A 27,043-nucleotide genomic window follows, 5' to 3' on the forward strand; every position below is an offset into this window, starting at 1 on the left:
TTATCCGTATCATGTCTATAAATACTCTCACTTATTACATGTAGAATTAATGATATTCAATCTTAGTTATCTTAACTTAATAAAGAGATACCAAGTTCTAGCAGTATTTCTTTATCTTTGTTGTTATACTACTTTTACCTAAAACCCCCTATCCTAAACAAGAATACACAAATTCAACAAACATCAACCATCCTTCCTTCCTCTTCTGTTCCGCTGTCATCTATTCCTTCCCCAAGTACTGCTAACTCAAGAGGTCTACCATCATTCAAAATGAGTAGAAGTTTGATAAGCGTGACAGATGTATGGCGAGAATACTCTGTTGGTCTTGCTGGAAAGCCATCTATCAAGTCTATGGAAGAGCAGTACGGTGCAGATTGGGGCAAAGTAGACAACAGAACCGAGTCTAGGTTCTTTACTAGACGTCTTCCACTGTACAAGAAAATAGAGTCGCTGTCAAATGAAAGAGGTATAAGCTGTGAAGAAGCTGCACAATTTCTTGAATTCAGAAGAGTTTCTGACAAGCTTTCTATCAACCAAATGTGCAAGTTAGTCGCAGATAATCAGATTTAATTATTGAAATGTTTTTTGTTTACTATTGAATTAATAATAAAGTAATTTACTACAAATATATCATTCAAATGAAAGCGTTAAAGTATCAGCAGGAAAGCGGGATTTAAAAATTTCCAGAAACAAAGTATTTCACCATCCGTCCCTTCCCCCCAAAAAAATGAGGGGACCGCGTCGGAGACACTGCTATTCTTGAAAAAATACCCTCACAGTATTTTCAGAATTTTTTGATAATACAGTCGTTCCATTCCCAATGTGAGGATTTTGCGAAAAAAAGTACGGGCTTTCAAATAAATATTGGGGGTTTTACCAAAAAAAAATTCACTGGTTGTTTGAAGTTCAATTCGTGGATTGTGAGAGGGTCATTTCACACTTTATTTTAATAAAAACATTTGGAATATGATTCAAACAGTTATCAAACTGGTTCTTCCACATCCGAATTTTTACACTGCGTTGTGCTTTTGCTTGGTCGGGTCCTTTTTGTTTTTGCTTGGTTGGATCTCCCAAAATGTTAACATGCAACGATTGTGAAGAAAACTTCAATACAAATGACACCCTCAAAAGACATAAATATGAAAGGCATTGTAAAAAATGCACTATCACCGCAACAGTTGAAGGTACGTTCAATTTACATTCAAATCTACAATTGTTGGCTCTGGGTTTTCAGGAATTTGTGAAAAGGTTGTAATAGAAAGAGAAAATGATCATTTACAATGTCCTTTTTGCAATAAAGAACACTTGACTAGAGAAGGTATAAAATCTCATATACTAAAATCAAAATGTAAAGCAGCTCTTTTCAATGAAAGAACCAAGACAATGAAAAAACGAAAGTATGATGCTGCCGTTTTGGATGCATGTGGTGCTTTATTGTTTGAGAAGCCTCATGAAGAGATGGTTTTAAAGGTGGTTTCTTCAGTCAACTTGAAGCCTGTTAGCATGGTCAACAGTGATGGTGAAGAACTTAATGTACTTGCGCACGAAAGTCAATTCCAACAAATACAAAAAAACGATATCCAAAGTGCTTCAGTTGTTGCTTGAGACATAAAAAAAAAAAAAAAAAAAAAAAAAAAAAACCGATTGATTGACAATGAACCTGTAGAAATAGAAGTGGAACTTGATTATGTGCTAATGAAAGGTGTTTATCGTAATCTATTTAATCCAAATGAATTCCAGGAACTTGATGAAGAAATGTGCATCCTATTAAATACGGATTGGAGTACTAAGAAGCATATCAAATATTCTTGCTCGGCTCTTCTTGCGGGGATGATAATGGTGATCAATAGCAAAGCTATTTTGGTAATATGTCATGAAGTTTATGGAAGGACGAGGTCAGTAGATGTACATAGGGAAGATTTCACAGTTAAATCAAAACAACAGCCATCTTCTTCACTTCCTCCACCTCGATCCCCTTATCGGAATATTTGGGTGACAACAATTATCGACTGTTATAGGTAGACATAATAAAATAATAAATTATGCTATAAACCAAACATCTCCAACACTAGCATAGTTGAATCATAAAGATCTGACGATGAATTATATCATAAAGAGTAATGAATGTCTTGCATATATAATACCAACTTGTTATAGTAATGAGTCTTTGCATAATCTCTTTTATGATCCAATGTATTAAGTTGCATTGAGACTATGTATGTCAGAATAGAATATTGCTTTTCTTGCATAGTAACTTTATTGATCTAAACGAATGATTGAGAAATAATCCTATCGATAATCCGATTGGTGCCTTAATAGCTCCTGTTGTCTCCATTATTAGGTTTCAGTCTTTCTGTACTTATTTAGTAACCGAGTTTACTCAAACCCAATAACCATTCAGGAACAAAATACAAGTGCCGTCTTAAACAACGATTCCATGGATGACTATTTATAAATGCAACACTAGTAGCTTAGAACAACGATTTATAATATAATTATACAAGATAAGATTCCATGGAACAAGATATGATGACAATGCCCCAATCCAGAATGAAACATCAAGAAAGAACCAATTGATTTAACTCAATCGTCCCCATGAATTATCATTCAAAAGAATATAAATATTCCACCTAAATCCTGATTGAAAAAAGGACAACTTTAACTTGGATATAATCAAGAATAAAAAGTATCTCAAAGTAATTATCGTTTTGGTGCTTTTTTATTTCTTTTTATCTTCGTCTATTACATCGACAATCATGGCTCAAAACTTATACTTGGTACAAAAACATTCAACTCACTGGTAACATCTAGTATCCGCATTGATAGTCCTTATGAACCAGAAGTTGGTCCATCCACATATCATTTTACTATCTCCAGCAACGAACAGTCAAGAAATATAAAAATTTATATACACAAAGAGTCTTGGAATAAAGCAAAGAAGCTTATGATGGAACCTCATAACCACACCATAATCACTTATGATTTCCTATATCAAACTCGCCAAATACAAACCAACTTTCATTACCGTAGTACGTATAACCGATCAAGAGCTGCATGCATGATAACCGATAACCATACTTTGTGCCCCTACAACATCTTCACTCTTTCCCAATGTGATAATGGCCATGACATATCTGACTATAAGACTATGTCCGAAGTTTTCCGAGAAACTGCATTGAAAATATTTGATCATGAAGAAAGTAATATAGAAGAAGATGAAATTGTAGGCTCTTTGAAAAAAAATTCATCGAGAATCAAATACAAAAATGCAAGTCAGAAGGTAAAATAATCAAAATACTCCAATCAATACTGAACTTGTATGGTAATGATGTGGAGATCCCTGTCATAAACAACTCCCAATTGAGCAAACTTTTAGAGCTGTCGGTAAATCAGCTTCTTCCAGTAATTACCTGTGTAAATGAGCATGTCGTTTCATCATTGAAGCAGACATTCTCTTCATATGTTTAATACATTTTTACAATCTGCATGTACAATTCAAGCTGGTAAAAAAAATTGTTTACCAATAAAATTCCCCCTATCGATTCAATTTTTTTTACAGATTACATATTTTGGTTAGAATTGAAAATTAGACCTGAAGAACAAAATAGGAAATGTTATTATGCTAGAACCTTCTTAAACTTTTATTTTATAGCGCATTCCAAAGATATATAAGGGTGAAATAAACAAACTTTTTAACAATTAATCTAATTTAAGCTCGGTCAAAATATAAGATAAAGAAGGGAGGGAAAATAAACCATATACTAAAAGATAATGATAATAAAAATGAAGGGTGGGATAATAACATTTCCTATTTTGTTCTTCAGGTCTAATTTTCAATTCTAGATCCAGAAAATTCTCTTAAGGCTTGTTTGAGACCGTCAGAACAAAATAGGAAATGTTATTATGCTAATCCAGAGAAAAGTTATCTGAAGCATCAAAGAATTCATCATCATTGGAACTAGAGAGGACCGTAGAAGTAAAATCGACCATAGCCATTTGATTACGTTGATAATGATCTTGAAAAGTACCTGATGAAACCCAGTTGCCAAGAGTCACAATATAGTCCATGGAGACACCTTGATCTAGAGCTCTAGAAGACGCCAAGGAACGAATAGAAACCCGAGATTCCGATGTGGACAAAGAGATATACTCACGGTGAAGCCAAGACGACACAGTGCTGGCAGATAACGGCTGTTGGATGTTGTTGGACTTGATGAATAACGTAGAATTTTCAGGACGGGCTTGTAAATCAGGGTGATCTCGCAATGCTATGAAACATTGGACTGGACACAGTTCTTGATCTCTTGTATGTGGACAGTAAAAGGTTTAATTATACGTCTTTTCTTGCGAGTTTCCTTGGGAGAGACCACCTGAAATTTAAGACATCCATCGGATTCACGAACTTCACAAGAGGAAAAGGGAATTCGAGCCAAGTCAGATGGTCTTAAGAATGCAGCCATAGCTAAGAGAAAAGCCAACTTTTGTTGCCATAATTTGACAGAAGTACCAGATTGAGATGGAATAGAACGAGCATAATCCAAAGAAGGAGTCATATCAACTTGTTCTCGATGGATTGAAATTGGAGGAGCCTGTCTAGAGAGGGAGTCCATGTCAATAAGATAACAGTCTTATCATTCTAAGCTAAATCTTTACAAATGAGTTTGAATAAGAATAGATCCTGATAATTACCAACTGCCTTGAACAGCCAAGTTTCACTTTCATCTCAACAGTTGATTATTTACATCAGTTTATAAACTTTTTCTTATACATGTCAAATCATATCGGTCGTAACTATCTCTTGTCATTTAATCTCAGGTCTTGCTCAACTAATATAAATAGCCTTGGAATCTTTCTTTAATAAAAGTATTCGACTTTAGAACTATTGTTCGGTCTCGTTAATTCTTCTTTTTCTTATTTTTAATACTTAAAACACTTCAGTCCAAATAGGAATTAATTAAAGAATCTTCACTGATACCAGGTGGATTGTCATGAAGATGAGCAACTGCCGCCCGAACCGTCTTGAGGGTAGCAACTTGGAAATTATGAATTTGTCGGAAAGTCGACAAGAAATTTACCAGATATGTGTTATAGGTAGACATAATAAAATAATAAATTATGCTATAAACCAAACATCTCCAACACTAGCATAACGTGCCACCAAAGCTTTAAACCTGAAAAATTTTAATTTTGTTTCAATTTTTTTTTTTAGACATCTCATGGCATTTAGTGTAAACATTGCTTATTTCCTGAAATTAGAGGGACTTAATGACGTTTTTTTCTTAGAAAAAAAGCCTAGATTTAATGATATTTATTGTTAACTATACCAAATCTGAAGACACTCTGACTTTTCTGTGAGACAAATACTTTTTCACTACAAACTTTTTCATCTCTTGAACAACTTCTCTGCCATCAGTACATCGACTATAAGCTTCAATAAAGTCCATTGATCTCCTAAAATACCCACGTATGTGTGCTAGATCGCCGGTTTTATCCAAAAAGGAATCGATATTTTCCTCAAGAGACTTAAAGAAGTAATCGCATTTCAAGCGAGCTTCTCTCTTTGCTGCACCCCAATACATTTCTATCCAATTGCATTCGCAATGGTATTTAGGATACAACTCAAAAACATGACCAGAGTTTATGATCACCTCCTCCAAGATAAGGGATAAGAAGGGCAATTTGAAAACAACAAAAGTACGTTATTTCAAGGGAATAAGAAAAATTTTGGAGGAAAGAAGTCTATGGATTGGACATGATCTGGAAGGCAAGAAATGGAAGTTGCATTGTGGGGCTCTAGCTCGAGTTAATCCAATTTGCTATGCTCTCTATTTTTTAGAGAACTGCCCTGATTTTAAAAATCAAAAGTCTGCTTTAATTCTATAAGCTCAGAATCGCTCATATCTCAGTCTTGATCTCTTAAATGAGGGGCAAATTGGTTCGTCTCATTTCTATGTTTTTTAAGATAAGCTCGTTTTCTAGCGTTAAGTGGAGGTATAGTTTTAGAGTATGAATAAGGGAGAAGAGGCACCTATGTTATAGTACGGGCTCTTTCATATTGATTACGTAATATGTGACTGTTATTTTTCTCTGTCCTCTACCATATGGTATTAAAAATTTTGTTTCAATATATGTCTTTCCTTAAGGACTGCCAGCTAAAATTTTGAAATACCGCATGTTTTCAAATGATATAAAAAGAAAATATTATTAATAAAAATAACAATCTAATCCATAAGAAATATTCAGAAAGGTTTACAGTGGCTACCAAAACCGTTCGCACAAAACGTATTTTTTCCTTTCTGAATCTTTTGTGACCTATTGCGCATAAAAGATACCATATCTAATACATATTTCCTAAGAGTACAAACTCTTGGCTTTCTGATGAAGTATAAAATGTCACCCTATGCGCACCCTAGCTCGTACTACGGAGAATCAAAACTCAAAGGCACATTCGAACGGTTTTGGGGCCACGCTTGAGGAATTCTTCGATTGCGATAAACGCAGTCACTGCACCCTCCAATTCTTCCAGAACTTTCGCTGCTTACTAATTCACCACTGCGCATTATTTTTTTGCCTTTTTTTCTTTGTCATTCGCACATTCTCATTTCGACATCTCGACATCTACCAAGTAATTACCCAACATGCAACCATTAACAGAAGATCGCAAGAACACTATCGAGTTTTACCTTCGTCAAGGTTTTTCTTATCATAAAATTGCAAAGTTAGTCAAAGTATCATCCTCTACTGTTCATAAAATTCGTTTGGAGTTAGGCTTGCCTGCTCGAATTGACAAAGGTGGTAGGCCAAAAGCGCTCACTAAGCGGGAACAGCAGCATCTCGTTCGTGCTGTAACAGTAGATGGTCTCGAAAATGCTGTACAACCACAGCAGTCGTTAGAGCAGAACTTGGGCAAGTCAGTTTCTGTAAATACTGTACGTAGAGCGTTAAGAGATGCTGGTTTGGTCTCATTTGTCAGGCCAAAGAAACCTTTAATTAATGAAAGAAATAGAAAGAAGAGGCTCCAATGGGCTCGTCAGCACATTGACTGGACAGTAAACGATTGGATGAACATCATATGGTCTGACGAAGCCAAAGTCAACCGTTTTGGGTCCGACGGGAAGTCTTATGCATGGAAAGTGCCAGGCCAACCGTTAAAAAAGCACCAGGTTTGTGAGACAGTGAAGCATGGAGGAGGCTCTATAATGGTATGGAGCTGCATTAGCTGGTACGGTCCAGGCTATATTGTGGATGTGGGCAAGAACATGACAAAGGACGTTTATTTGGAGGTTTTACAAGATGACTTGATGAAGTCTTTGGCCTGGTATATGGAAGAAAGTGGAAAATCTACGAGTAAATTTATCTTTATGCAGGACAACGACCCCAAACATACAGCTAAAGTCGTATCAAAATGGCTAAATGAGCAAGAGTTTTATGTAATGAAATGGCCACCACAATCACCGGACTTGAACCCAATTGAAAACATGTGGCAATTACTTAAAAGACGGCTGTTTAAAAATTATGACTGCCCTCCATGTGGTATACATGAGCTATGGGATCGTATAGGACACACTTGGTACCAAATCACGGCTGAAGAATGCCAAAGGTTTATTAAAAGTATGCCCGATCGATGTCGTGCAGTTATTGAGGCTGATGGCTTGTATATTGGATATTAAATAAACTAATTTTAACGCATTTTGCTTTCAAAATATATGGCTGCAAAACCGTTCGAATGTACCTTTGATTTTTGATTGTCCGTACTATGATTTAGGGTGCGCTTAGGGTGGCATATTATACGTCATCAGAAAGCCAAGAGCTTTCTACTTTTAGATAATATGCACTAAGTATAGTGCCCAGTATGCACAATAAGCCACAAATGGTGCAGAAAGAAAAAAATAACGTTTTGTGCGAACGGGTTTTGCTGGCCACTGTATTTTGCTTCTTTAAAAGCATCTGTCAAGTCTGTCGCGCAACTAGCGATATCCTCTCACTTTGGTTCTCGCTTACCTAGCTCGATAACTCAAATCATCGACTTGGTACTTGCCTCTGGTGAAGATTCTGCTTTTGCTGCCAAGACTCCCCATAAACGTGCTCGTCCTATGAACGATGATGAACGTACACCTCGTAATGCTGGTAATACTAGTAAAGCTCCTTTTGGAACTAATAAAGTATTGGCCAACAAGTTCAAGACACCTATGGCAAATAAGGGAAAGTATAAGCCCAAGCCATGTACTTACTGCCACAAGGATTGGCTCCAAGGTCATAAGTGCAAAGAGTTCTTACGATGCTAAGAATAATAATAGCAATAATAAGGACCAATGTTGTACATATAAACCGAATGGCCGTAAGAACTGAAAATAATGTACCCGATGAAGAGGATGAATGTGAAACAAACAGCCCTCTCAACCGTATGGCACTTGACTGTAAGTCCAAAAAAGAAAAAGAATTAATAGTTACTCGAGACTTTAAAAGTACTCATGATAATTCTATAACTTTTCCTATACTTGTAAACAATAGAAAAGCCATCACAATTTTGGATACGGGAGCAAATTTTTCCTCTATAAATAAAAAATTTTGTTTCCAAAATAATTTTTTAATTATCCCTCCTCAAAAATAATAATGTCATAAAGTTAGCTGACTCTGACTCTACTACTAAGAGAATTGGTTTAACTGAAGTAAACATTAAGTGTAATGGAAAAAGTTTTAATCATACCTTTGAAGTAATGAATTTAACAAATGATCATGATATGAGTATTGGTACTGATTTTATGAGTAAACTTGGTATTGGTCTTACTGGTCTTCCTTACAAATGGGATGATAGTAAAGTATCTTTAGACAATTCCAAAGTACCTGAGCATAAATTCAATGACTTTAGTGAACTCTTGAATAAAGTTGATGATGAGATGTCTGAATTAGAGAACTGCCCCGCTGGTTCATCTAATGAACATCAACAAGCATTAAACTACATTAAACCATTAATCCAATTAAATCAAGCAATACCTAAAGGTTCCTTTTGTACTATACCGGAATCTGTTGTCTCGATTGAAACTCCTGAAGGTGTCACATCTTATCGACGTCCATATCCTGTGCCTTTAGCATATCATAAGATAGTACAAGATCAGATAGATGAATGGCTGGAGAATGGTGTAATCAAGAGAGCTCCTGCTAACACCGAGTGGAACTCAGCTTTGACTGTAGTAAAGAAGACCAATGCTAAGGGTGAAGTAACTGGTTACCGTGTGTGCCATGATCCCAGACATGTTAATGCTCTTCTAAAGTCAATTGACAGAATGCCCTTACCTAAAATTTCTGAATTATTTGAGGAATTGAAAGGAGCAACTGTATATTCCACTTTGGACCTTAAATCTGCTTTTAACTCTTTAAAAATGAATGAAGAGCATGCACACAAATTAGCTTTCTCTTGGAACTCTGTACAGTATATACCTGTTGGTACTCCTTTTGGTTTAAAGCATGTATCCAGTGTAATGCAGAGAACTATGAGCATCGCATTAGAAAACATGTCCTTTGCTAAATGTTTTGTTGATGACATAGTTGTAGCATCTACTTCCATTGAAGAGCATAAGCAACACTTGAAGCAAGTAATCGATAAACTTACTAAAGTAAATCTCAAGTTAAATCCAGATAAATGTACATTCTTTCAACGCAAAATTAATTTACTTGGTTTCAGAATATCTCCTAAAGGTGTTTCTCTTGACCTTCGTAAAGTTGCTAATGTGCAAGAGTTTCCTGTCCCCAAGACTGGAAAGGATATAATGAGATACTGTGGACTCATAAATTATTTTCGTCCTCATATTCCTAAAGCATCTGCATTATTAGCTCCATTGGATGCCTTAAGAAATGAAAAATCATTGATTAAGTTATGGAATGATAAGCACCAACAATGTTTTGACAACTTAAAGAAAGTATTGTTAGAAAATATAATTCTTTCATACCCTGATATGAATCAACCTTTCTATGTCGCTACCGATGCCTCTAACGTTGGTATAGGTGTCATTCTGTATCAAAAGATAAATGGGAAAGTACACTATATCTCTATGATAGCTAAAACTTTATCTAAAAGTGAACGTAACTATTCAGCTACTAAGCGAGAATTATTAGCAGTTGTATATGCTCTGAAGAGGTTCCATAAGTATTTATGGGGAAACAAATTTACCCTGTATACGGATCATAAGGCACTCACTTATCTTCATACGCAAAAGATTGCTAACGCTATGCTCATAAATTGGTTCGATACACTACTCCAATATGATTTTAAAGTCGTTCATTTACCAGGTGTAGATAATATTCTCCCTGACACACTTTCTCGTCTATATGAAATTGAAGATCCTGTCAATGAACTGGGAGGGGATAAGTCTCATCTTTTGAATAGAGCAGCAGTAAAACTACCCAGTGAAGACAAAGGTGAATACATGACACCTCCGGATCCAGAAGAACGTAAACTACTTCTTCTACGTGAGCATATTAAAGGACATTTTGGTTCTGATGCAATTTACCATGCCTTAAAACGTAAAGGTATCTATTGGTCCAATCTGAAAAATGAAGCCGTAGAACTTGTTAAGAGTTGTATTTCATGCCAACAATTTAACATAATCAAAAAGGGTTATAATCCTCTAAGACCCATTACTGCCACATTACCTGGAGATAGTTGGGGCATTGACTTAGCTGGTCCCATGAAAACTTCCTTGAATGGCAACAATTACTTATTGATTATGGTTGACATTGCTACACGTTACTGCATATTGAAACCTATCCCTGATAAACAGTCTATGACGATTGTAAAGACATTAATCGATGTATTCTCTAATTATGGTTTTCCTCGTGTACTCCAATCTGATAATGGTGGTGAATTTGTAAATGAGCTTATGCAATTACTTGCTGAAAATGCTGGTTATGACCATAGACTCATATCTAGTTATCATCCCAGAGCTAATGGAGTAAGTGAACGTTGGGTACAAACTGCTGTAAATGCAATAAAGAAACAAATCGAGGGTGCTAAAGCAGACTGGGATTTATATGTTCCTTCTACACAACTCTACTTGAATGGTAAACATAATGAACGTACTAAGACGCCACCCTTCACTTTAATGTACGGTCGTAACATGAATGACTTTGAAGATTTTAGCAAAGAAAAAAATAAGGCAACTAAAGAAGAAATAAATAAACAACTCCTTCTCAATATAAAAAGAATGACGGAGATTGTATTCCCTGCCATATATGAACGTACAAAAATAATCACAAACAATCAGAAGGAAAAGTTTGATGCGTCACATAAACTAATTACGATCCCTGAAAATAGCTATGTAATGGTAAAAGTAAATATTAAAACCAATAAGTTAGATCCTAACTATGAAGGACCTTATAAAGTAAAAAGAATTACTCAAGGAGGATCGTATGTACTAGAAGATGAAATGGGTGAATTGTTATCTAAAAACCACCCACCTTCTGCATTAAAACTCATCTCACAAGATGAAGTTATATCAACAGATAAATTCTATCAGGTAGAAGCCATCTTAGCACATAAAAAGCTTAAGGGCAAATATCTTTATAAGTGCAGATGGAAAGGCTATGATAAGAGCGATGATACCTGGGAGCCTGCCTCTAACTTTACCGATCCTAAATTCATTACTGAATATTGGCAAAGAGTTGGTATAGTTCCTGAAGATATTAAATATAGATATGACCTTCAAAATAATAAAGGAAAATCTAATAACGTGAAGTTAATAAATACTTCTCATACAGGCAAACGAAAGACCAGAACGGATCTTAATGAAAACAGCCACTCTTCTACAACAAGTAGTAATAAATTAAATGGCAATATAAATTCTAAAAGATCTAGACGGTATTAGTTATACCTGGGAGGGGATTATGTTGTAGAACAGAGTCTGATCATAACGGACATTGAATAATCACAACTAAAAGAAGTATATTAAAATTGATAAAAGATAATAATCTAAATCTTTATTAAATAAAATATATTCTTCTTCTTTTTATATAAAACTATCACTATTCGATTCATTCTATGAAGTAAACATGAATACTAAATAAGTCATGATCTTTACTATTCATCATTTCTGTAAATGAATAATAATGGATCAGGTACCTAGTCAACTTTGATCTGACTGGAGGCATTTCATATAAATATATCTTTCCTCTCAATGAAGACGGGACAATTCTCCCAGATCAGTTAAAGAACAATAAGATATATAAAAACAACGAATTAAAAATTTTCATAATCGATTCAGTGATCACTATTCAATCAAACGTGTCAATGATTGGATCTACGCTCATAACTACTCATTTACCCGCCAACTGATAGAAGAATATAAATAGTAGACTTTGTAATGTTTTCTTTTTAACAATCAAGATTGTCTTAAATAAAGTTCAGTCTCAAAAAGTATTCTTTTGGTTTATCTTTGTTATTTCTTTTACTTTACCAGGACATAACAGCCCCAAAACCGTTCGAATGTGCCTTTGAGTTTTGATTCTCCGTAGTACGAGCTAGGGTGCGCATAGGGTGACATTTTATACTTCATCAGAAAGCCAAGAGTTTGTACTCTTAGGAAATATGTATTAGATATGGTACCTTTTATGCGCAATAGGTCACAAAAGATTCAGAAAGGAAAAAATACGTTTTGTGCGAACGGTTTTGGTAGCCACTGTATCAAATTCAACAATATCCATACTATCAGATACATTCACTTCATCATTTTCCATCACTTCCCAATTTGAAACGTCTTCTGCACTATCATCATCAGAATCGCTTTTATTTGCTACAATCATCTCATTATTGGCATCAATTTCTTGGACCTTTTCTGATTCATCTATGCATATTTAACGCGTCAGTAAAAATATTATCTAAATGCAAGTGAACTACCTTTAGCAGCTTCCTTTTTTTTATGGCGAGCAAGGGTCCATCGAGCAACCAATTGGTACTTGCCAATTCTCCCTTCAGAACATTGGCTACAGTAGCATTTAAATTTGTATTGGGTTGAAGAATTCATTGTAAATATAATAAAAGATTATTTTATAAGCTTGATCCATTATTTTACGCGTTTATATATGATTTCAAAAACAATAGCCAAGGAGAATTGATATTCAGTTGAAAATCTAAAAATAAAGCAAAGCATTATGATTGGTGTAGCCAAAATACTTACATCATACCAACAATCGCTGGATAGTAGATTTGGTTGCAGATAAAGTAAGTTTGCCGTTTATATTGTGGGCTTTGAATCTTTTTTTAGATTTCTGTGTGATGCTTTTCACCTTCGCCATATTTGGTCCACTTTTATTTTTTAATGAAAAAAAATTTCAAAATACTTTTTTTTTTTAACCCAAATTTAAAACGCTGCGTTTTTCATTCAAGTTAAAACAGTACAATGAATAGAAATTCCTTTTGTAATGTCAATGCTGGGAATGTAATTTTTTTTTTTTTTTTTACAATTTCAACATCTCAACATTACAACTTTTTTTTTCTTTCTCTGAAGTACTCTGTTTTTTAATTTTTTCCATAGAAATCTCAAGACATGTAGCATAACAGACATTCATTCCATTACCACTTTTTTTTTTTTTTTACTCTCAAAAAATAAAAATGATTATCAAAAATACTTTGTCTTTTCTATTTCATAACCTTATTATTTAAAACATATCTTTTCCAGCTTTAAAACAAATTTAACTTCTTTAGAACCAAAAGAGTCCTTTTTCTTTATTTATTTTATTCAATCTTTTAAATTTTCTACTTTATTCATATTCTTTTTTATTTAACTTGTAAACAAATGCTTTCATACTTATTATTATAGCAATACTGTACACTTGTATAAGAGTTTCATCTCTCTTCTTCATATGTATCCCTTTTCTCTTTCTTTTTTTTTTTTTTTTTTTTTTTTGCTCACTTGTCACTAAAATTAATCGCCTTTTTTATTTAATAAAGTCTTTTTTTGGTAAAATACGACATGAGAGCTGAAAAATGCTTAAAAAGAGAACGCCACGACTCAATCACTTGAATTTCCGAGCTTATACGCCAATAGAAATGCTTTTTGGGTCTTTGTTGAATTTAAGAAACCTTGCACTGAAGTTGAAAAAGGATGGTCTTCCCAATTTGTAATCTTGTATGGCATCATGTAGCACAAAAGAAAAATGTTTATTTTTTTAAAAAATACAATGTCTTTTTATTCAACAAACGTATTATAGACTTTTGTTTATTTTTATAGATTTAAAATCTATTTTTTTCAAGCTTTCTTCTGATATAAAAATCAGGCTTCTAACATTGAAATCCACGTTCTCATTCCTTTAATAGAATTACCACTATTAAAAAAGATCACCTTTATCAATTTGGATAACCAGGTTTGGGTGCAGTGTCCAAAAACCAAAAATTGTATGACAAAAAGGCTTGCGAAACGAGAATCGGTGATATATGCTTTTCCCCTGATTATGCTTTACCTTGAATAGCTTGAAATTTAAAACAGTAACCAGGAAAAAGAGAACTAGTATTGACTTTAAAGGCGTAAAGTAAGTGTAAAAAGAAATATAATAAAAAGAAAAGAGAAGACTGTATATCGTTTATTCAATAAAAATCAAACATCCTTTTATACTTTTCATTGGCTGCTAGCCACTCCGTTATACATCTACAATTTAATGGGACCACCATTATTCTTCAAAAAATACATAAGGCCACCATTACCATCTTCATTAGCGACTGATCAAGCATTAGGATAAGGACCCTCTTTAGGACCCTTAACTTCCACCTTCATTTCAGTCTCAGCACGACCACCACTCAGGGTCAAATAACCTTCCGGTCCATACTCTAGTCTATTCCGGTCATCTTCTCCCGGACACATCGGTGTTTCATTTGGAAAAAAGAGGCGGTCCTGACCAACATAGCACATATCATCGGCAAATCAACATTTGTGGTTATTGGGTTATGCTAATGGCTTCTCATTCTAAAGGCGTTGGTTCAATTCTCGGTAGACGCTCAGCAAACATAGTCTACTTTTTGCATTATTTTTGGGTCTAAGTAACTTATTATTTTTTTTGGAAATATCAAAAGTTTTCGGAAAACTTTTATCGGTTCTGTTGTAACACACGAAACACGAAAAAGGAAACCCTTATGGTTATAGGAGAGATGCTATCACAATAGCAAACGATGCTATGCTAATAGCAAAGGAATTCAAGGACAACAAAAAAAAGAAGAAAACAAAAGAAAAACCAAAAACAGCATAAAAATATGAAAATCAAAAAACATATAAATATCAGTATCTTTTTATAAATATTTCAATTATTATTATTATCTTATCCTATTATCTTACCTATTATTTTACATTACCTTACTTTATCATAATAAATATCCTTTGAATCCAATTATCTCTTTATTTTATTTATACAAATAGGAAGAACCAATAATCCCTTGAAACTTATATTTCATTGTAAATCCCTTTTATTTTATCTTTACTTTACCTTTACTCTTTTTATTCAATTCAAGTCTGATCAACTTAATAAGATCTGGTGGTCACTTACACTCAAACATACATGTCGTATTTACCTTAATAATTTTCTTAATGTCGTGTGAGATCACTCAAAAGATTCTTCAACTAATAATTTGACTGTATATCATATATAGCCCAAAGTGCTATATACGATAAACAGCCCACACAATTTATACCGTACTACCTCGGACCCTAAATCACATTATTATATTCTAAGACGTAGTTTGTATTGAATGGGCTCTCTCTCTCGTCCTTACTCAATAAAGAGGTTCAAGAGACTCATCGATTTTTCGACTTATTTTATTACTTTTATTAATCGAGAGAAATAACACGCCTATTCCACATAAGTGTTGAGTTTTCTAGTATCCAAGTCGAGATAGGAAGTCGGCGCTTTCGTTGACTCTTCCAGGTCGATACTTTACCTCGAATTCATATTCTGATAAGATAGTAATCCATCTGGCGATTATTCCAGTGGGGTTTGGCGTCTTTAGTAACCCATTTAGAGCTGAGTGATCGGTAATCACAGTAAACTTCTTTCCTAGTAGATAGGGTCGGAATAACTTTACTGCCCATATGACTGCCAAACATTCTAATTTAGTAGGAGCGTAATTCGATTCAGTAGACTTGAGGCCTCGACTTGCATAAACAATTGGGTGTTCATGACCATTTTCATCCAATTGGGTTAATATGGCACCAAGTCCTAATTTGGATGCGTCGGTTACTAGTATAAATGGTTTGTTGAAATCAGGTCTTGACAAAATAGGAGCAGTGGTAAGTAATTTCTTTAACGTTTCAAATGATTCAGTAGTTAAACTTGTCCAAGGGATTTTCTTTGTAGTTTTCGTTTGATCATGCAGTGGTCTCGCAATAGCCGCAAAGTTTTTAATAAAACGTCTGTAGTAGGATGCTATTCCAAGGAACCCTCGGACTTGTTTAATTGTTCTTGGTTGTGGATATTCGACTATTTTTTGAATTTTACTGGGGTCTGTTTGTAATCCTTCTTTGGTAACAATATATCCAAGAAACTTGAGATGGTCCTTGAAAAAGAAACACTTTTCCGGATTTAGTTTTGAGATTTGCAACTTGGATGCATTGAAACACTTGTTCTAAATGTTGCAAATGATCTTGATAATTGAGAGAATATACGTTTAGATCGTCAATGTAAGCGACTAAGCATTTGTTGATAAGAGGTCGAAAACATAAATCTATTAGTCGTTGAAAGGTTGCTGGGGAATTTACAAGACCCATTGGCAGTGTGTTATAATGATATGTACCAAACTTTGTTGTGAAAGCTGTTAGTTCTTTGCTATCCTCTTCCAGGGGCACTTGATGAAATCCAGCTCGCATATCCAAAGCTGAGAATACTTTCGCCTTGCCTAATGTATCCAGCAAATCATCAATACGAGGTAAGGGATAAGCGTCTTTCTTTGTTACTGCATTTAACTTTCTATAATCTATCACCATTCTGTATTCGCCATTCTTCTTTTTAACTAATATCACAGGGGCTGCCCAGGGACTATTTGATGGAGCAATTACACCCAATTTACAATATTTATCTAATTCTTTTTGCAGATGTTCAGTCTCGATAGGACTCATACGATAAGGTCGATGACTTATAGGCATAGTATCTTCTTTTATCGTGATCTTATGTTTTATCAAGTTTGTGTATCCAATTGTGTTATTATCCCAGTCAAATATACTCTCGTACTTCTTTAGTAACTTCTGTAAACCTCGTTTAATATCTTGACTTATTTCTCCGATTTCAATTTTCTTATATTTGTCTGATTCTAGCAGCATGCCTTCTTCATTCTTTTCTGTATTATTTGATTCAGACATTTCCATTACATATAAGTGAGGATTTGTGTCAACATTATATGCTTGTATTATGGAGTCTTCCTGTGGATTGATCTTTTCAATAATGCCGATTTCTTCGTCAGGGTCCAATAGTATATCATTTGATGATCGATTGTATATTCGTATCTCTATGCTTTTACGATTTGTGACCAGGTTTAAGCAAGAGTCAAAATATCCCATGGCATCCATTACTTTAAGATTCGTTATTTCCAAATTGTATATCATGTTTTTCAATTCATTCTTCGACTTCCTGACCCATATTGTTTTTGAAGTATTTGTTGCTATAGTTAATCCATGTGAAGGAGCTTTCAGTAGCATATCATTTCCTTGATTTAATATTTTTATGTCATCATCTTTATCGTTTTCCAATAGTAGAAGCGATTCATCTTCTTCATCTTCTAATTCTTCTTCTACCGATTCGTCTGAGCTCTCTTCAGATTCTTCATCTTGATCTGTGCTATCGTCATCATCTTGAGTTTCTGCTTCAAAACGTACATGCTTGGTTTCCTTTGAGTTGGTGAGGCTGATAGGGTGTTCATACTTCTGAGTATAGCTTGAGACTTTCGGCAATGTTGTATTTTTTCTTAAAAAAGATATTTCTAATTCAGCTTTCTTGTTTTTATATGCCACCTTTAATGTCGAGCTATTGAAGTCAATTTTGGCTTTGGCTCTATTTAACCAATTATTGCCAATAATAAGTGGATTGGGACAAGAGGGTAAAACTTCTACAGTACATGGGATGATCATGTTGTCCTTGACACATATAGGTGCGTCATATATAATTCCTAAAGCAGGCTGTTTGGTTCCATTTCCTAGAGTAAATATACTTTCAGAGGCAGCATCAATATATAAGCCAAGTGTGTCAGCGAGGGCTTTAGACATGCATGTTTTTGCTGCACCGCAATCGATTAAAGCCTTGATAAATTTATCTCCAATATTAACTTTAGAGTATACTGCTGTGGTGTTTATATCTTCATCTTCTATAACAGCCATAGTTTCTCCTGGATTAGTGACTTCAACGGGGATTCGTACGGGACGACAAGCTGCAGCCATGTTTCTTCGCAACTTAGGTGCTGCGACCATAAGGTCTCCAACAGTTATATCTGCTTTTTTATTTAAAACATCCGACACAATGTCATATTTTAATGGAGGTGCCCTTGTTTTTCTTTTTGGCTTCTTGACCGTTCTGCTAGTTTGCGTTATTTGTTCTGTTTCCATAGCTTCGGGTTGACGTGTGACAACAGGCTGGTGTGGAACCAATGGTTGTTGTGTGCTTATGGGTTGATGCGTAATGATAGGTTGTGTAGAAACAGCATCATTTACTTTACCTTTGGCTTTAGTGGTTGACCTTCTGACCCTTTCTCGTGTATTTTTGCTTGGTTTTTCATATGGGATGCTTGTAGTGACTTCAGGTGGGTATTCTGGTCTTACAGCTGCATACAAATCGTGAGTAAAGGATGGTAAATAAGTTTCGTTTTGTGTGAGAAGTGCATTGAGGTTATGGGACTGATTATTAATGGATTTGTTATATTCTTGGTTGTTCGATTGACCATTACTTTCATTTTTGAAAGCAACCGAACCAACTAGTTTTTTGGCTGGTTAGATTGTTGTGTTTGAGGCTGTTGCGTGGGTGGCCTGTTTTGTTGCGTGCGATAAGTTTGATTATTGAAATTATTTCTGTTTCGTCCTTGATTGCTATAGTCTTGTCTTCCGTAATTATTATCGTTACGTTGGTAACCATTGTTATTATACATATTATTGTTGTGGTCGTTAGTATTATAACCGTTATTGCCATTTTGGTGTTGATTCTGATGATTATCATTGTAGCGATTACGACGATTGTAATTTCTAACCGGATTTTGATACTGTTGTTGATTACCCAATTCATTTCGGATGGTTTGTTGAATAAGATTAACCAAATCCTGTTAATTATTATGTTGGCTATGATATGCTCCATTGTTCCTTTGAACTTGATATGGGTAATTTTGGGCATGATAATTATTACGAGTAATTTCCAATGTTGATAACTGGTTGGGCCCACTTACAATCTGAGGGTTAGGTATTACAGTGTTAACCCTTCCGTAAGGATGTAAGCTAGAGATTGGGATTACTTGAGCAGGACCTTCGTTTGCGTCAATCAGTTCAATGTTATGATCATTTGTCGGGTATCGCTGATGATAGACACCATCATCATGATATATGAGTGCGTGATTTACATTTCTTGGTATGAATGGGTTGTCAACCATTGCGATCTTGCGTGGACGGTTTGCGTTCCACCAACCTTCTGCGTGGTTTAACCAATCTTGAAATGTTCTAGCACTACTTTGTATACAAAATTGTTTGATATCCCTTAATAAACCTGCGCGAAAGCGGCTTTCGATTACGGCTTCGCTAGTGATATTAGCCAAGTCAGCAGCTTCACGTAATCTTGAAAGGAATATTTGAGGGTGTTCTTGTTCTCCTTGGATCATATCATTGAATTCCAATTCGTAATTCTGAATTAACTCAGGAGTAATGTAATGACTTTTCAAAAGTTCCATAGCTTCATCGTAGGTCACTTGTGGACGATCCTTGAGTATAGTTTTTTCAAAGTAGACTTTAGCAGCTCTACGTAATTGAGATTTGAGAATAGCGAGTTTGCGGTTATCACTATGTGTGTTGCTGAGTATAAGGTAGGAATCCAGTAGCTCTTGAAAATGGCGAAAGTCCTCGCCTTCATAGCCATAGAATTCGATTAGTTTAGGACGGTATCCTTGAATTTGGTTGCTGCTTTGCACCAACGCGATAGGTTCTGTCGTTGCCATTGTTGATAGTAAGTGTTTTGATATTGTTGATTCGATTTTGATTAAGTTCTTTTGATTAGTTCGATAGATTTCTTGATTTGATTTAATTTCTTGATTTGTTAATTTATTTCCCTCGTAGTGACCACCAAATGTAATTTTCCTTCCTTTAATGGCTTGTAAGAGTTTTATGGTTTTGAAATAGAATAAAGTTGATAAAAAGAATAAAAAAAATAAGACTTGAGTTAAAGTATTGATAATGGATTCGCTTGTTATGAGTGACCACCAGATCTTGTTAAGTAGATCAGACTTGCTTGTAGTAGTTTAATAAAAGGTTTGAAAATGTTTACAATGAAGATAATTTGCTTCAAGGGACTTGTCTTGCTTGTGTTTTAAGAGTGTTATACCAACAGATTCAGAGATAAAAATACTTGATTTATTGGTTATTTATATAAAAATAATATAACAAAGAGAAGTTAAGATAAGTGAAGTAAAATAGAAATAAAAACTTGTCTATTATATAGACAAAAGAAAATAAGGTTTCATTTTTGAAGTAAGGTTCGATCTTTGAAATAAGATTTGATTTTTGAAGTAAGGTTCGACCTTTGAAATAAGATTTGATTTTTGAAGTAAGGTTTGACTTTTGAAATAAGATTTGATTTTTAAAATAAGGTTCAAATATTGAATAAGGTTCAAAAAAAATTTGAATTGATTCAGTATAGGGATTCACAAGACGCAGTCATCATTGGCATCAATATTATTATTTGCTTCGTCACACTATTTTTTTTTTTTTTTTTTTGTTTATCTTTAGGGACTGAGGTCCCTCCTTCGACTGAGTCCCTCCTAGGACTGAGTCCTTTCTTCAGCAAAAGTTACACCAACTGCGTCACACCAAAAAATGAAATGTGAGGCTACCAGGGGTCGAACCTGGAATCTCCTGATTCGTAGTCAGACGCCTTATCCATTGGGCCATAGCCCCTCACATATTGTGATATGTACTATGTTTGCCAGGACCACCTCTTTTTCCCAAATGAACACCACTGCAAATAATCGTTCCAATTGGATAAAGCATATCGCAAGATTGAACATTTTTTGGTTAACAGATATTTATGGGTTTTGGAGAAAAGATGTAACTTTCGTTGTATTGGTCATTTTTGAATTTTGAAAAAAGATTTAGGTGCGAAAAAAATAAAGAAATTTAATGATATTTTTGTTTTTTTTGTAGGGTAAGTATTCATAAAGTTATTCATGTTTTAAAAAAGTGTCTGTTTTTTTTACAGATGATCTTTTTTTGGTAAGCCTGTTCCCCTCTACTGTTGAAAGACCGATGTCTTCTTTTTTTATTTTTGAGGGCAAAATGCGGAAATCAAAAGCAATTTGCGATTATTTTGTTCAGAAGAATACATATTAGGAAGGTGGTTTGTGATTTTTAGCTTAGATCATTACAAACGTGTTACAAAACGTAATAAAATAGTCGTGTTTGGGAAAAAAATGACCTGGTAAAAAAAGACTTGGTAAAAAAAAAGACGAAGTTAAAAAAAAAGAAAAGAAAAGAGTATAGCTATAAAAAGTTCATTGTTCAAATGAAAACAATCATCTAACAACAAGTACACTTCATAGAAATGCAAACTACTTTTACATTATAAAAAAAGAATACGTGTATATTCTAAAAGAATAAAAAATAAAGAAGCTCTGCTAACATTTTGTTACAAGGCAGTTATAATTAACAAATACATACAAAACACTTTTGTTTATCAAGTAAATAGATTGCTTTATTATTTTTTATGACAAATAATATAAAAGAATATATGTTTTTTAAGCTTATACTAGTTCATTACTTACTTTATGTTTGCACATGGGTGTAATTTGCCATTAGCCATTAGCCATTAGAGATGTGAGCAATGGCAACTTTCTTTACCAAAAATAACCTTTCAGTAACAAGCAACAATAAAGTCTGTTATTCTTATAGTTTTATCGTATTGGAAAGAACAACTTTGCTCATGAGGTTCATGTTCGTCATCCGAATGTGTCCCATTAGGAATTCCTAATGTAAGAAAAAAAAAGAAACCAACATTAGACTTGGTTGCTATTATTTTTTTTTATAAACTTACATTTGACCAGAACTTGAGCTTTCTTTTTTATCTTTTGTACCTTGAGCATCTAGTGTATTCCATGAAACAAAGCCAGGGAAAAAAAAAAGTTACTTTAAGCACCGACTTTGTTTTTTGAAATTTAACATGTTTTTTTTATCAGGCACGTTTTCTCTTTCTACCTATTTTTTTGCTATTTCCAAATTTAAAAACTATAAACAACATGAACAACTTCAACGCTACCAAAATTGTTTGCACCTGTTCTGAATGCATCAAACACCCCAATGGATATAGAATGCTTGCAAAGAGAACTGTAAGAGGCCATGTACTTATCGACAGAGTTAGAAACAGAGGTTTTTTTTTTTTATTTTCCAACAGAAATACAACCGTGCTAATGTTAAAAAAAAAACAGAATCAAGAAGAGCAAATGAAACTAATGACCACGAGGAGGAAACCATTGAATACTCTTCAGCAATTCCTGAACCAGAAAGTGAAGGTATATTATTAGTCAACAAAGCATTTTATATAAGAAAGTTTTTATTCATTGAATTCTATTTTGCAATCTGATAGATGGAATGAGCATTGACGAAGAGGAAAGAATGAGTGATGAACAGCAGCTTCATCACCTTTTGCTGTTGTTCATTGTGCTTTTTCAAGCAAAGCACCTCTCGGTGAAAGCCGGTGAAGACTTGTTGGCCTTTCTTTCCTTCTTTGTTCGTGCTCTTGGCCATGGTATGGAGATTCCTACAAAGATCTCCACTGCTCGTAACATGGTCAATTATTCCTCTGCCAGTAGTGGTGTCTCCCGTTTCCTTGTCTGCTCTCTTTGTAGAAGTGTTTACGACACAGGAAGTTTGCATACCCGGCAATGCCCTTTTATTAGGTTTGCGAACAATCCTCACAGACAAGAGCACCCATGCGGCAATTCACTTTTTATTGGTAGCAGCCTCAAGCCTGTCCTCGAGTTTCCGTACAACTCAATTGTCGAAACGTTGAAGAAGTTCTTTGTTCGTCCAACATTCGAAACAGAAATCGAAGAATGGAGACATCGGCATGTGGAAGAAGGCGTGTTTTACGATATTTACGATGGTAGAGTGTGGAACAGTCTTGTTGATTCGGCTGGAGAACCATTCGTAAATAGAAGTCGATCATTAATGGTTTCATTGAACGTTGATTGGTTTCAACCTAGTGATGGTATGCACTACTCTTGTGGTGGTGTATATCTCACAATCAACAACCTTCCAAGGAGTTCCAGGATGAAGGTTTCCAACATCATCCTGGTTGGTATGATTCCTGGGCCTGGCGAGCCCACGGATGACCAGCTCCAGAACTTCATGCGACCAATGATTGCAGAGCTGAATACCTTGTACGGAGGTATAATGATGCCAACGTACCAGAACAGAAACGGTGAAATGGTACGTGTTGCTTTGATGTCCGTTAACTGTGATATACCAGCAGCTCGCAAAGTAGCTGGGTTCATGGGTCAATCCGCGCACAAAGCCTGCAACAAATGTTCGACTGTGTTTTCGCGAATCAGTACTGGTGCAAATTCAACGAAGCCAGATTTTTCAGACTTTGACGATGAGCATTGGATTCTGCGAAACAATACCCAGCAGCGCCAAGAAGCATATGCTTGGCTAAATGCCACTCACATTACGCAACAACGAACCCTGCAGACGAACACAGGAAGTAAATGGAGTGAACTTCACCGACTAGAGTATTTTGATGTCGTGAGATTGACAACCGTTGATCCCATGCACAATTTATTTCTAGGTACGCCAAAACGAATGGTTGAAGTTTGGGTAGATCACGGGCTGCTTACCACATCTGATTTCAAAGCCATGGCTGATGAATCAGCTTCTATTATCATTCCTTCACAGTACTCTAAAATCCCAAAAAGTATGTAACGAGCGTAAAAGAACTTATTCTATAATAAATCTGAACACTAATTTTTTGTTATAAAAAAAAAAAAAAAAAAAAAAAAAACGAAAAAGGCAAGATTGAAAGTACCTTTGGTAATATGAAAGCTGATGAATGGAGAACGTGGTGTGTTGTGCTTTCGCCTTTTCTGCTGAAGCAAAGATTAGTTGGTGAGCATTTTGCCAATTGGATGCGCTACGTGGAAGCAGTAAGATTGGTAACTGGTCCTGTAGTTACAACAGAAGAGATACATGCTGCACATTCCTTATTCAAGACCTTTGGCAAGACTTGTGCTCGACTATATGGAAAAGAATCAATAACACCAAATATGCATATGCACATACATTTGAAAGAATGCTGTTTGGACTTTGGTCCATCCTATGCCTTTTGGCTCTATGGCTTTGAACGCTTGAATGGCGATGTCAAAAAAATCAACATCAACTACAAGACAGGCTTTGAAACCACATATGTTACTATGCTTACACAAATTATCCACACACAAGACCTTATCCATTCATTACCAACCCTCATTAACACCAACAATCAAGGCATGCTTCTACTGATCAACTTCATAAAGGAAATAGGCGAGGTTACGAATGACGAGAGTGGTTTAACGCCATTTGATTACTCTCAATTCATAGACGGACCAAGTCTATTTAACCTGACAATTACTGGTAGTGAGCCTCTGCCACCACAAGCCCTTCATTCAGAAATCAACATCAAACAACAAACTTTATGCATCGAACACTATGAAATCTTACAAAACTACTATATGAATACTTATGAAATACCTATGCCCAATACGATCAATACAAATATACAATCATTTAAAAAAATTAACTTGCTTGGACAACGTTACCAACAATCCGACAATCATTCATCATCATCATCATATATTCAAGCCATTATGAACAACCAACTACGAATTGGCCAAATATCATTTTTTTTCTCACATTCATTCAACAATTCCATTCACTATTTTGCATTCGTCAATTGGTACAGCCATGCGACTCAACATTTTCCCACCTTCGATGGTACTGGCATCCAAGTGTGGAAGAATCAATTTGATCCAGTTTCAAGCAACAATATACTTCCAATCTACAGAATTTTCAATCCTGTTGCTGTATGCCCTTATGTTGATAATCACCTTCTTACTCTCGCTCTGCCAAGACGAATTTTTATGTAACAAATATACCAAGCCATTAAAACACTATTATTATTTTATTATATATTTTACTAAAGAACCATGCAATAGTTTTTTCTTTTTTTTTTTCTTTAAAAATTTTTATTCGATTTGTGAAGAGACAACAAAATAAGAAACAAAAAAAAAAAAGAAAGAAAATGCCTACTGCATTGGATTGGCAGCAGCAAAGGAAGAAGAAGAAGCAGAAACAGAGGTTGGAAAACCAAGACCAGGAGAAGAAAAAGCCCAGGAAGGAAAATCAGTATCATCGAGCTTGTCAGGGAACTCCACCTCAACATTTTCTATTATTCTTCTAATAGTTGGTGGAGCCCCCTTTTTCTTCATGGATTCCTTGTATTTTTTTTTGCAACTCTTCGTGGAATTGCACCACCTGTAGATTGATTAAGGTATATTAGAAAATGAAATTTGTTACCAACATTTTACTTACTTCGTTGCTCCTAAATGATGGCCTTTTGACCACGAACGTACGACCGTTCGCGTCCTCTGGCCCATCTTCTTCATCTGACGTCCAGTCAACAGTCAGAATTTTGCCAGCGAACGGGAAACGGGCGTCGAACGCTGAAGGGTTAGCCATGTAAATAGATCTCCTGTTAGAGAGTTTCTATCATAAGGTGTTAATGTAAGCATTTTCTATATTTTATAATATAATCTTCTAAATATAAAAAATACTCACCGTATTTACACGGCTACGACAGGTTGTTTTTGTTGAAGCAACTTTCTTCCCCTTGGCCTTGCTCATCAAATAGGAATACTTGCTCCTGATAATGGTGTGTATTTGCGAAGTGGTGAGCAAATCAAAACGACGATGCTTCCTGACTTGCTCAGATAACAGGGCCTTGACCTTTCTGTTGTTCTTGTGGGCGAAGGTCACGTCCAAGTCAAATTCGCTTCTGCGACCAACAACGTAATCACGGTAGTATTCTGCTAAATAGCTCTACATCACAAAGAAAGGTATAAAATATAGGTATTAAATTACAATTGCTAATTTGATAAATCTGTTCTAGACTTACACTACATTCTTTTTTGGCCTGGTCTGTAATAAACGAAGATAAAAAAGAAATAAAAAAGCACCAAAACGATAATTACTTTGAGATACTTTTTATTCTTGATTATATCCAAGTTAAAAGTTATCCTTTTTTCAATCAGGATTTAGGTGGGATATTTATATTCTTTTGAATGATAATTCATGGGGACGATTGAGTTAAATCAATTGGTTCTTTCTTGATGTTTCATTATGGATTGGGGCATTGTCATCATATCTTGTTCCATGGAATCTTATCTTGTATAATTATATTATAAATCGTTGTTCTAAGCTACTAGTGTTGCATTTATAAATAGTCATCCATGGAATCGTTGTTTAAGACGGCACTTGTATTTTGTTCCTGAATGGTTATTGGGTTTGAGTAAACTCGGTTACTAAATAAGTGCAGAAAGACTGAAACCTAATAATGGAGACAACAGGAGCTATTAAGGCACCAATCGGATTATCGATAGGATTATTTCTCAATCATTCGTTTAGATCAATAAAGTTACTATGCAAGAAAAACAATATTCTATTCTGACATACATAGTCTCAATGCAACTTAATACATTGGATCATAAAAGAGATTATGCAAAGACTCATTACTATAACAAGTTGGTATTATATATGCAAGACATTCATTACTCTTTATGATATAATTCATCGTCAGATCTTTATGA

General features: G+C 34.9%; 12 protein-coding genes and 1 non-coding gene across 13 annotated transcripts; 6 read left to right on the forward strand and 7 right to left on the reverse strand.

The window, feature by feature from the left end:
* Positions 1–270: 270 nt before the first annotated feature.
* On the forward strand, positions 271–570 carry RO3G_05332 (uncharacterized protein; the record flags this gene model as incomplete). Its single annotated transcript, XM_067659922.1, has 1 exon — positions 271–570. One exon carries the CDS (start codon positions 271–273, stop codon positions 568–570), a length of 300 nt encoding a protein of 99 aa, XP_067516023.1.
* Positions 571–1,383: 813 nt separating this feature from the next.
* RO3G_05333 (uncharacterized protein) lies at positions 1,384–1,605 on the forward strand (the record flags this gene model as incomplete). Its single annotated transcript, XM_067659923.1, has 1 exon — positions 1,384–1,605. One exon carries the CDS (start codon positions 1,384–1,386, stop codon positions 1,603–1,605), a length of 222 nt encoding a protein of 73 aa, XP_067516024.1.
* Positions 1,606–3,906: 2,301 nt separating this feature from the next.
* On the reverse strand, positions 3,907–4,610 carry RO3G_05334 (uncharacterized protein; the record flags this gene model as incomplete). Its single annotated transcript, XM_067659924.1, has 2 exons — positions 3,907–4,268; positions 4,337–4,610. The coding sequence occupies 2 exons, from the start codon at positions 4,608–4,610 to the stop codon at positions 3,907–3,909; spliced, it is 636 nt and encodes a 211-aa protein (XP_067516025.1).
* A 708-nt stretch (positions 4,611–5,318) lies between these two features.
* RO3G_05335 (uncharacterized protein) lies at positions 5,319–5,579 on the reverse strand (the record flags this gene model as incomplete). Its single annotated transcript, XM_067659925.1, has 1 exon — positions 5,319–5,579. The coding sequence occupies one exon, from the start codon at positions 5,577–5,579 to the stop codon at positions 5,319–5,321; it is 261 nt and encodes an 86-aa protein (XP_067516026.1).
* Positions 5,580–6,638: 1,059 nt separating this feature from the next.
* On the forward strand, positions 6,639–7,670 carry RO3G_05336 (uncharacterized protein; the record flags this gene model as incomplete). Its single annotated transcript, XM_067659926.1, has 1 exon — positions 6,639–7,670. The coding sequence occupies one exon, from the start codon at positions 6,639–6,641 to the stop codon at positions 7,668–7,670; it is 1,032 nt and encodes a 343-aa protein (XP_067516027.1).
* Positions 7,671–8,093: 423 nt separating this feature from the next.
* RO3G_05337 (uncharacterized protein) lies at positions 8,094–8,285 on the forward strand (the record flags this gene model as incomplete). The annotated part of the gene is made up of 1 exon (XM_067659927.1): positions 8,094–8,285. The coding sequence occupies one exon, from the start codon at positions 8,094–8,096 to the stop codon at positions 8,283–8,285; it is 192 nt and encodes a 63-aa protein (XP_067516028.1).
* Positions 8,286–8,741: 456 nt separating this feature from the next.
* Positions 8,742–11,861, forward strand: RO3G_05338 (uncharacterized protein; the record flags this gene model as incomplete). Its single annotated transcript, XM_067659928.1, has 1 exon — positions 8,742–11,861. One exon carries the CDS (start codon positions 8,742–8,744, stop codon positions 11,859–11,861), a length of 3,120 nt encoding a protein of 1,039 aa, XP_067516029.1.
* Positions 11,862–12,615: 754 nt separating this feature from the next.
* On the reverse strand, positions 12,616–13,016 carry RO3G_05339 (uncharacterized protein; the record flags this gene model as incomplete). Its single annotated transcript, XM_067659929.1, has 2 exons — positions 12,616–12,836; positions 12,890–13,016. The coding sequence occupies 2 exons, from the start codon at positions 13,014–13,016 to the stop codon at positions 12,616–12,618; spliced, it is 348 nt and encodes a 115-aa protein (XP_067516030.1).
* A 2,837-nt stretch (positions 13,017–15,853) lies between these two features.
* On the reverse strand, positions 15,854–18,401 carry RO3G_05340 (uncharacterized protein; the record flags this gene model as incomplete). The annotated part of the gene is made up of 2 exons (XM_067659930.1): positions 15,854–16,600; positions 16,734–18,401. 2 exons carry the CDS (start codon positions 18,399–18,401, stop codon positions 15,854–15,856), a joined length of 2,415 nt encoding a protein of 804 aa, XP_067516031.1.
* Positions 18,402–18,931: 530 nt separating this feature from the next.
* Positions 18,932–20,152, reverse strand: RO3G_05341 (uncharacterized protein; the record flags this gene model as incomplete). Its single annotated transcript, XM_067659931.1, has 2 exons — positions 18,932–19,270; positions 19,394–20,152. 2 exons carry the CDS (start codon positions 20,150–20,152, stop codon positions 18,932–18,934), a joined length of 1,098 nt encoding a protein of 365 aa, XP_067516032.1.
* An 882-nt stretch (positions 20,153–21,034) lies between these two features.
* RO3G_19056 lies at positions 21,035–21,107 on the reverse strand. The gene has a single exon. It is a non-coding gene; the product is annotated as a tRNA-Arg (tRNA).
* Positions 21,108–22,513: 1,406 nt separating this feature from the next.
* On the forward strand, positions 22,514–25,324 carry RO3G_05342 (uncharacterized protein; the record flags this gene model as incomplete). Its single annotated transcript, XM_067659932.1, has 5 exons — positions 22,514–22,531; positions 22,597–22,714; positions 22,789–23,907; positions 23,992–24,117; positions 24,306–25,324. The coding sequence occupies 5 exons, from the start codon at positions 22,514–22,516 to the stop codon at positions 25,322–25,324; spliced, it is 2,400 nt and encodes a 799-aa protein (XP_067516033.1).
* A 310-nt stretch (positions 25,325–25,634) lies between these two features.
* On the reverse strand, positions 25,635–25,916 carry RO3G_05343 (uncharacterized protein; the record flags this gene model as incomplete). Its single annotated transcript, XM_067659933.1, has 2 exons — positions 25,635–25,712; positions 25,770–25,916. The coding sequence occupies 2 exons, from the start codon at positions 25,914–25,916 to the stop codon at positions 25,635–25,637; spliced, it is 225 nt and encodes a 74-aa protein (XP_067516034.1).
* Positions 25,917–27,043: the final 1,127 nt, after the last annotated feature.

The sequence above is a fragment of the Rhizopus delemar genome, genomic scaffold (genome assembly GCF_000149305.1).
Source record: "Rhizopus delemar RA 99-880 supercont3.3 genomic scaffold, whole genome shotgun sequence".
Classification (NCBI taxonomy): domain Eukaryota; kingdom Fungi; phylum Mucoromycota; class Mucoromycetes; order Mucorales; family Rhizopodaceae; genus Rhizopus; species Rhizopus delemar.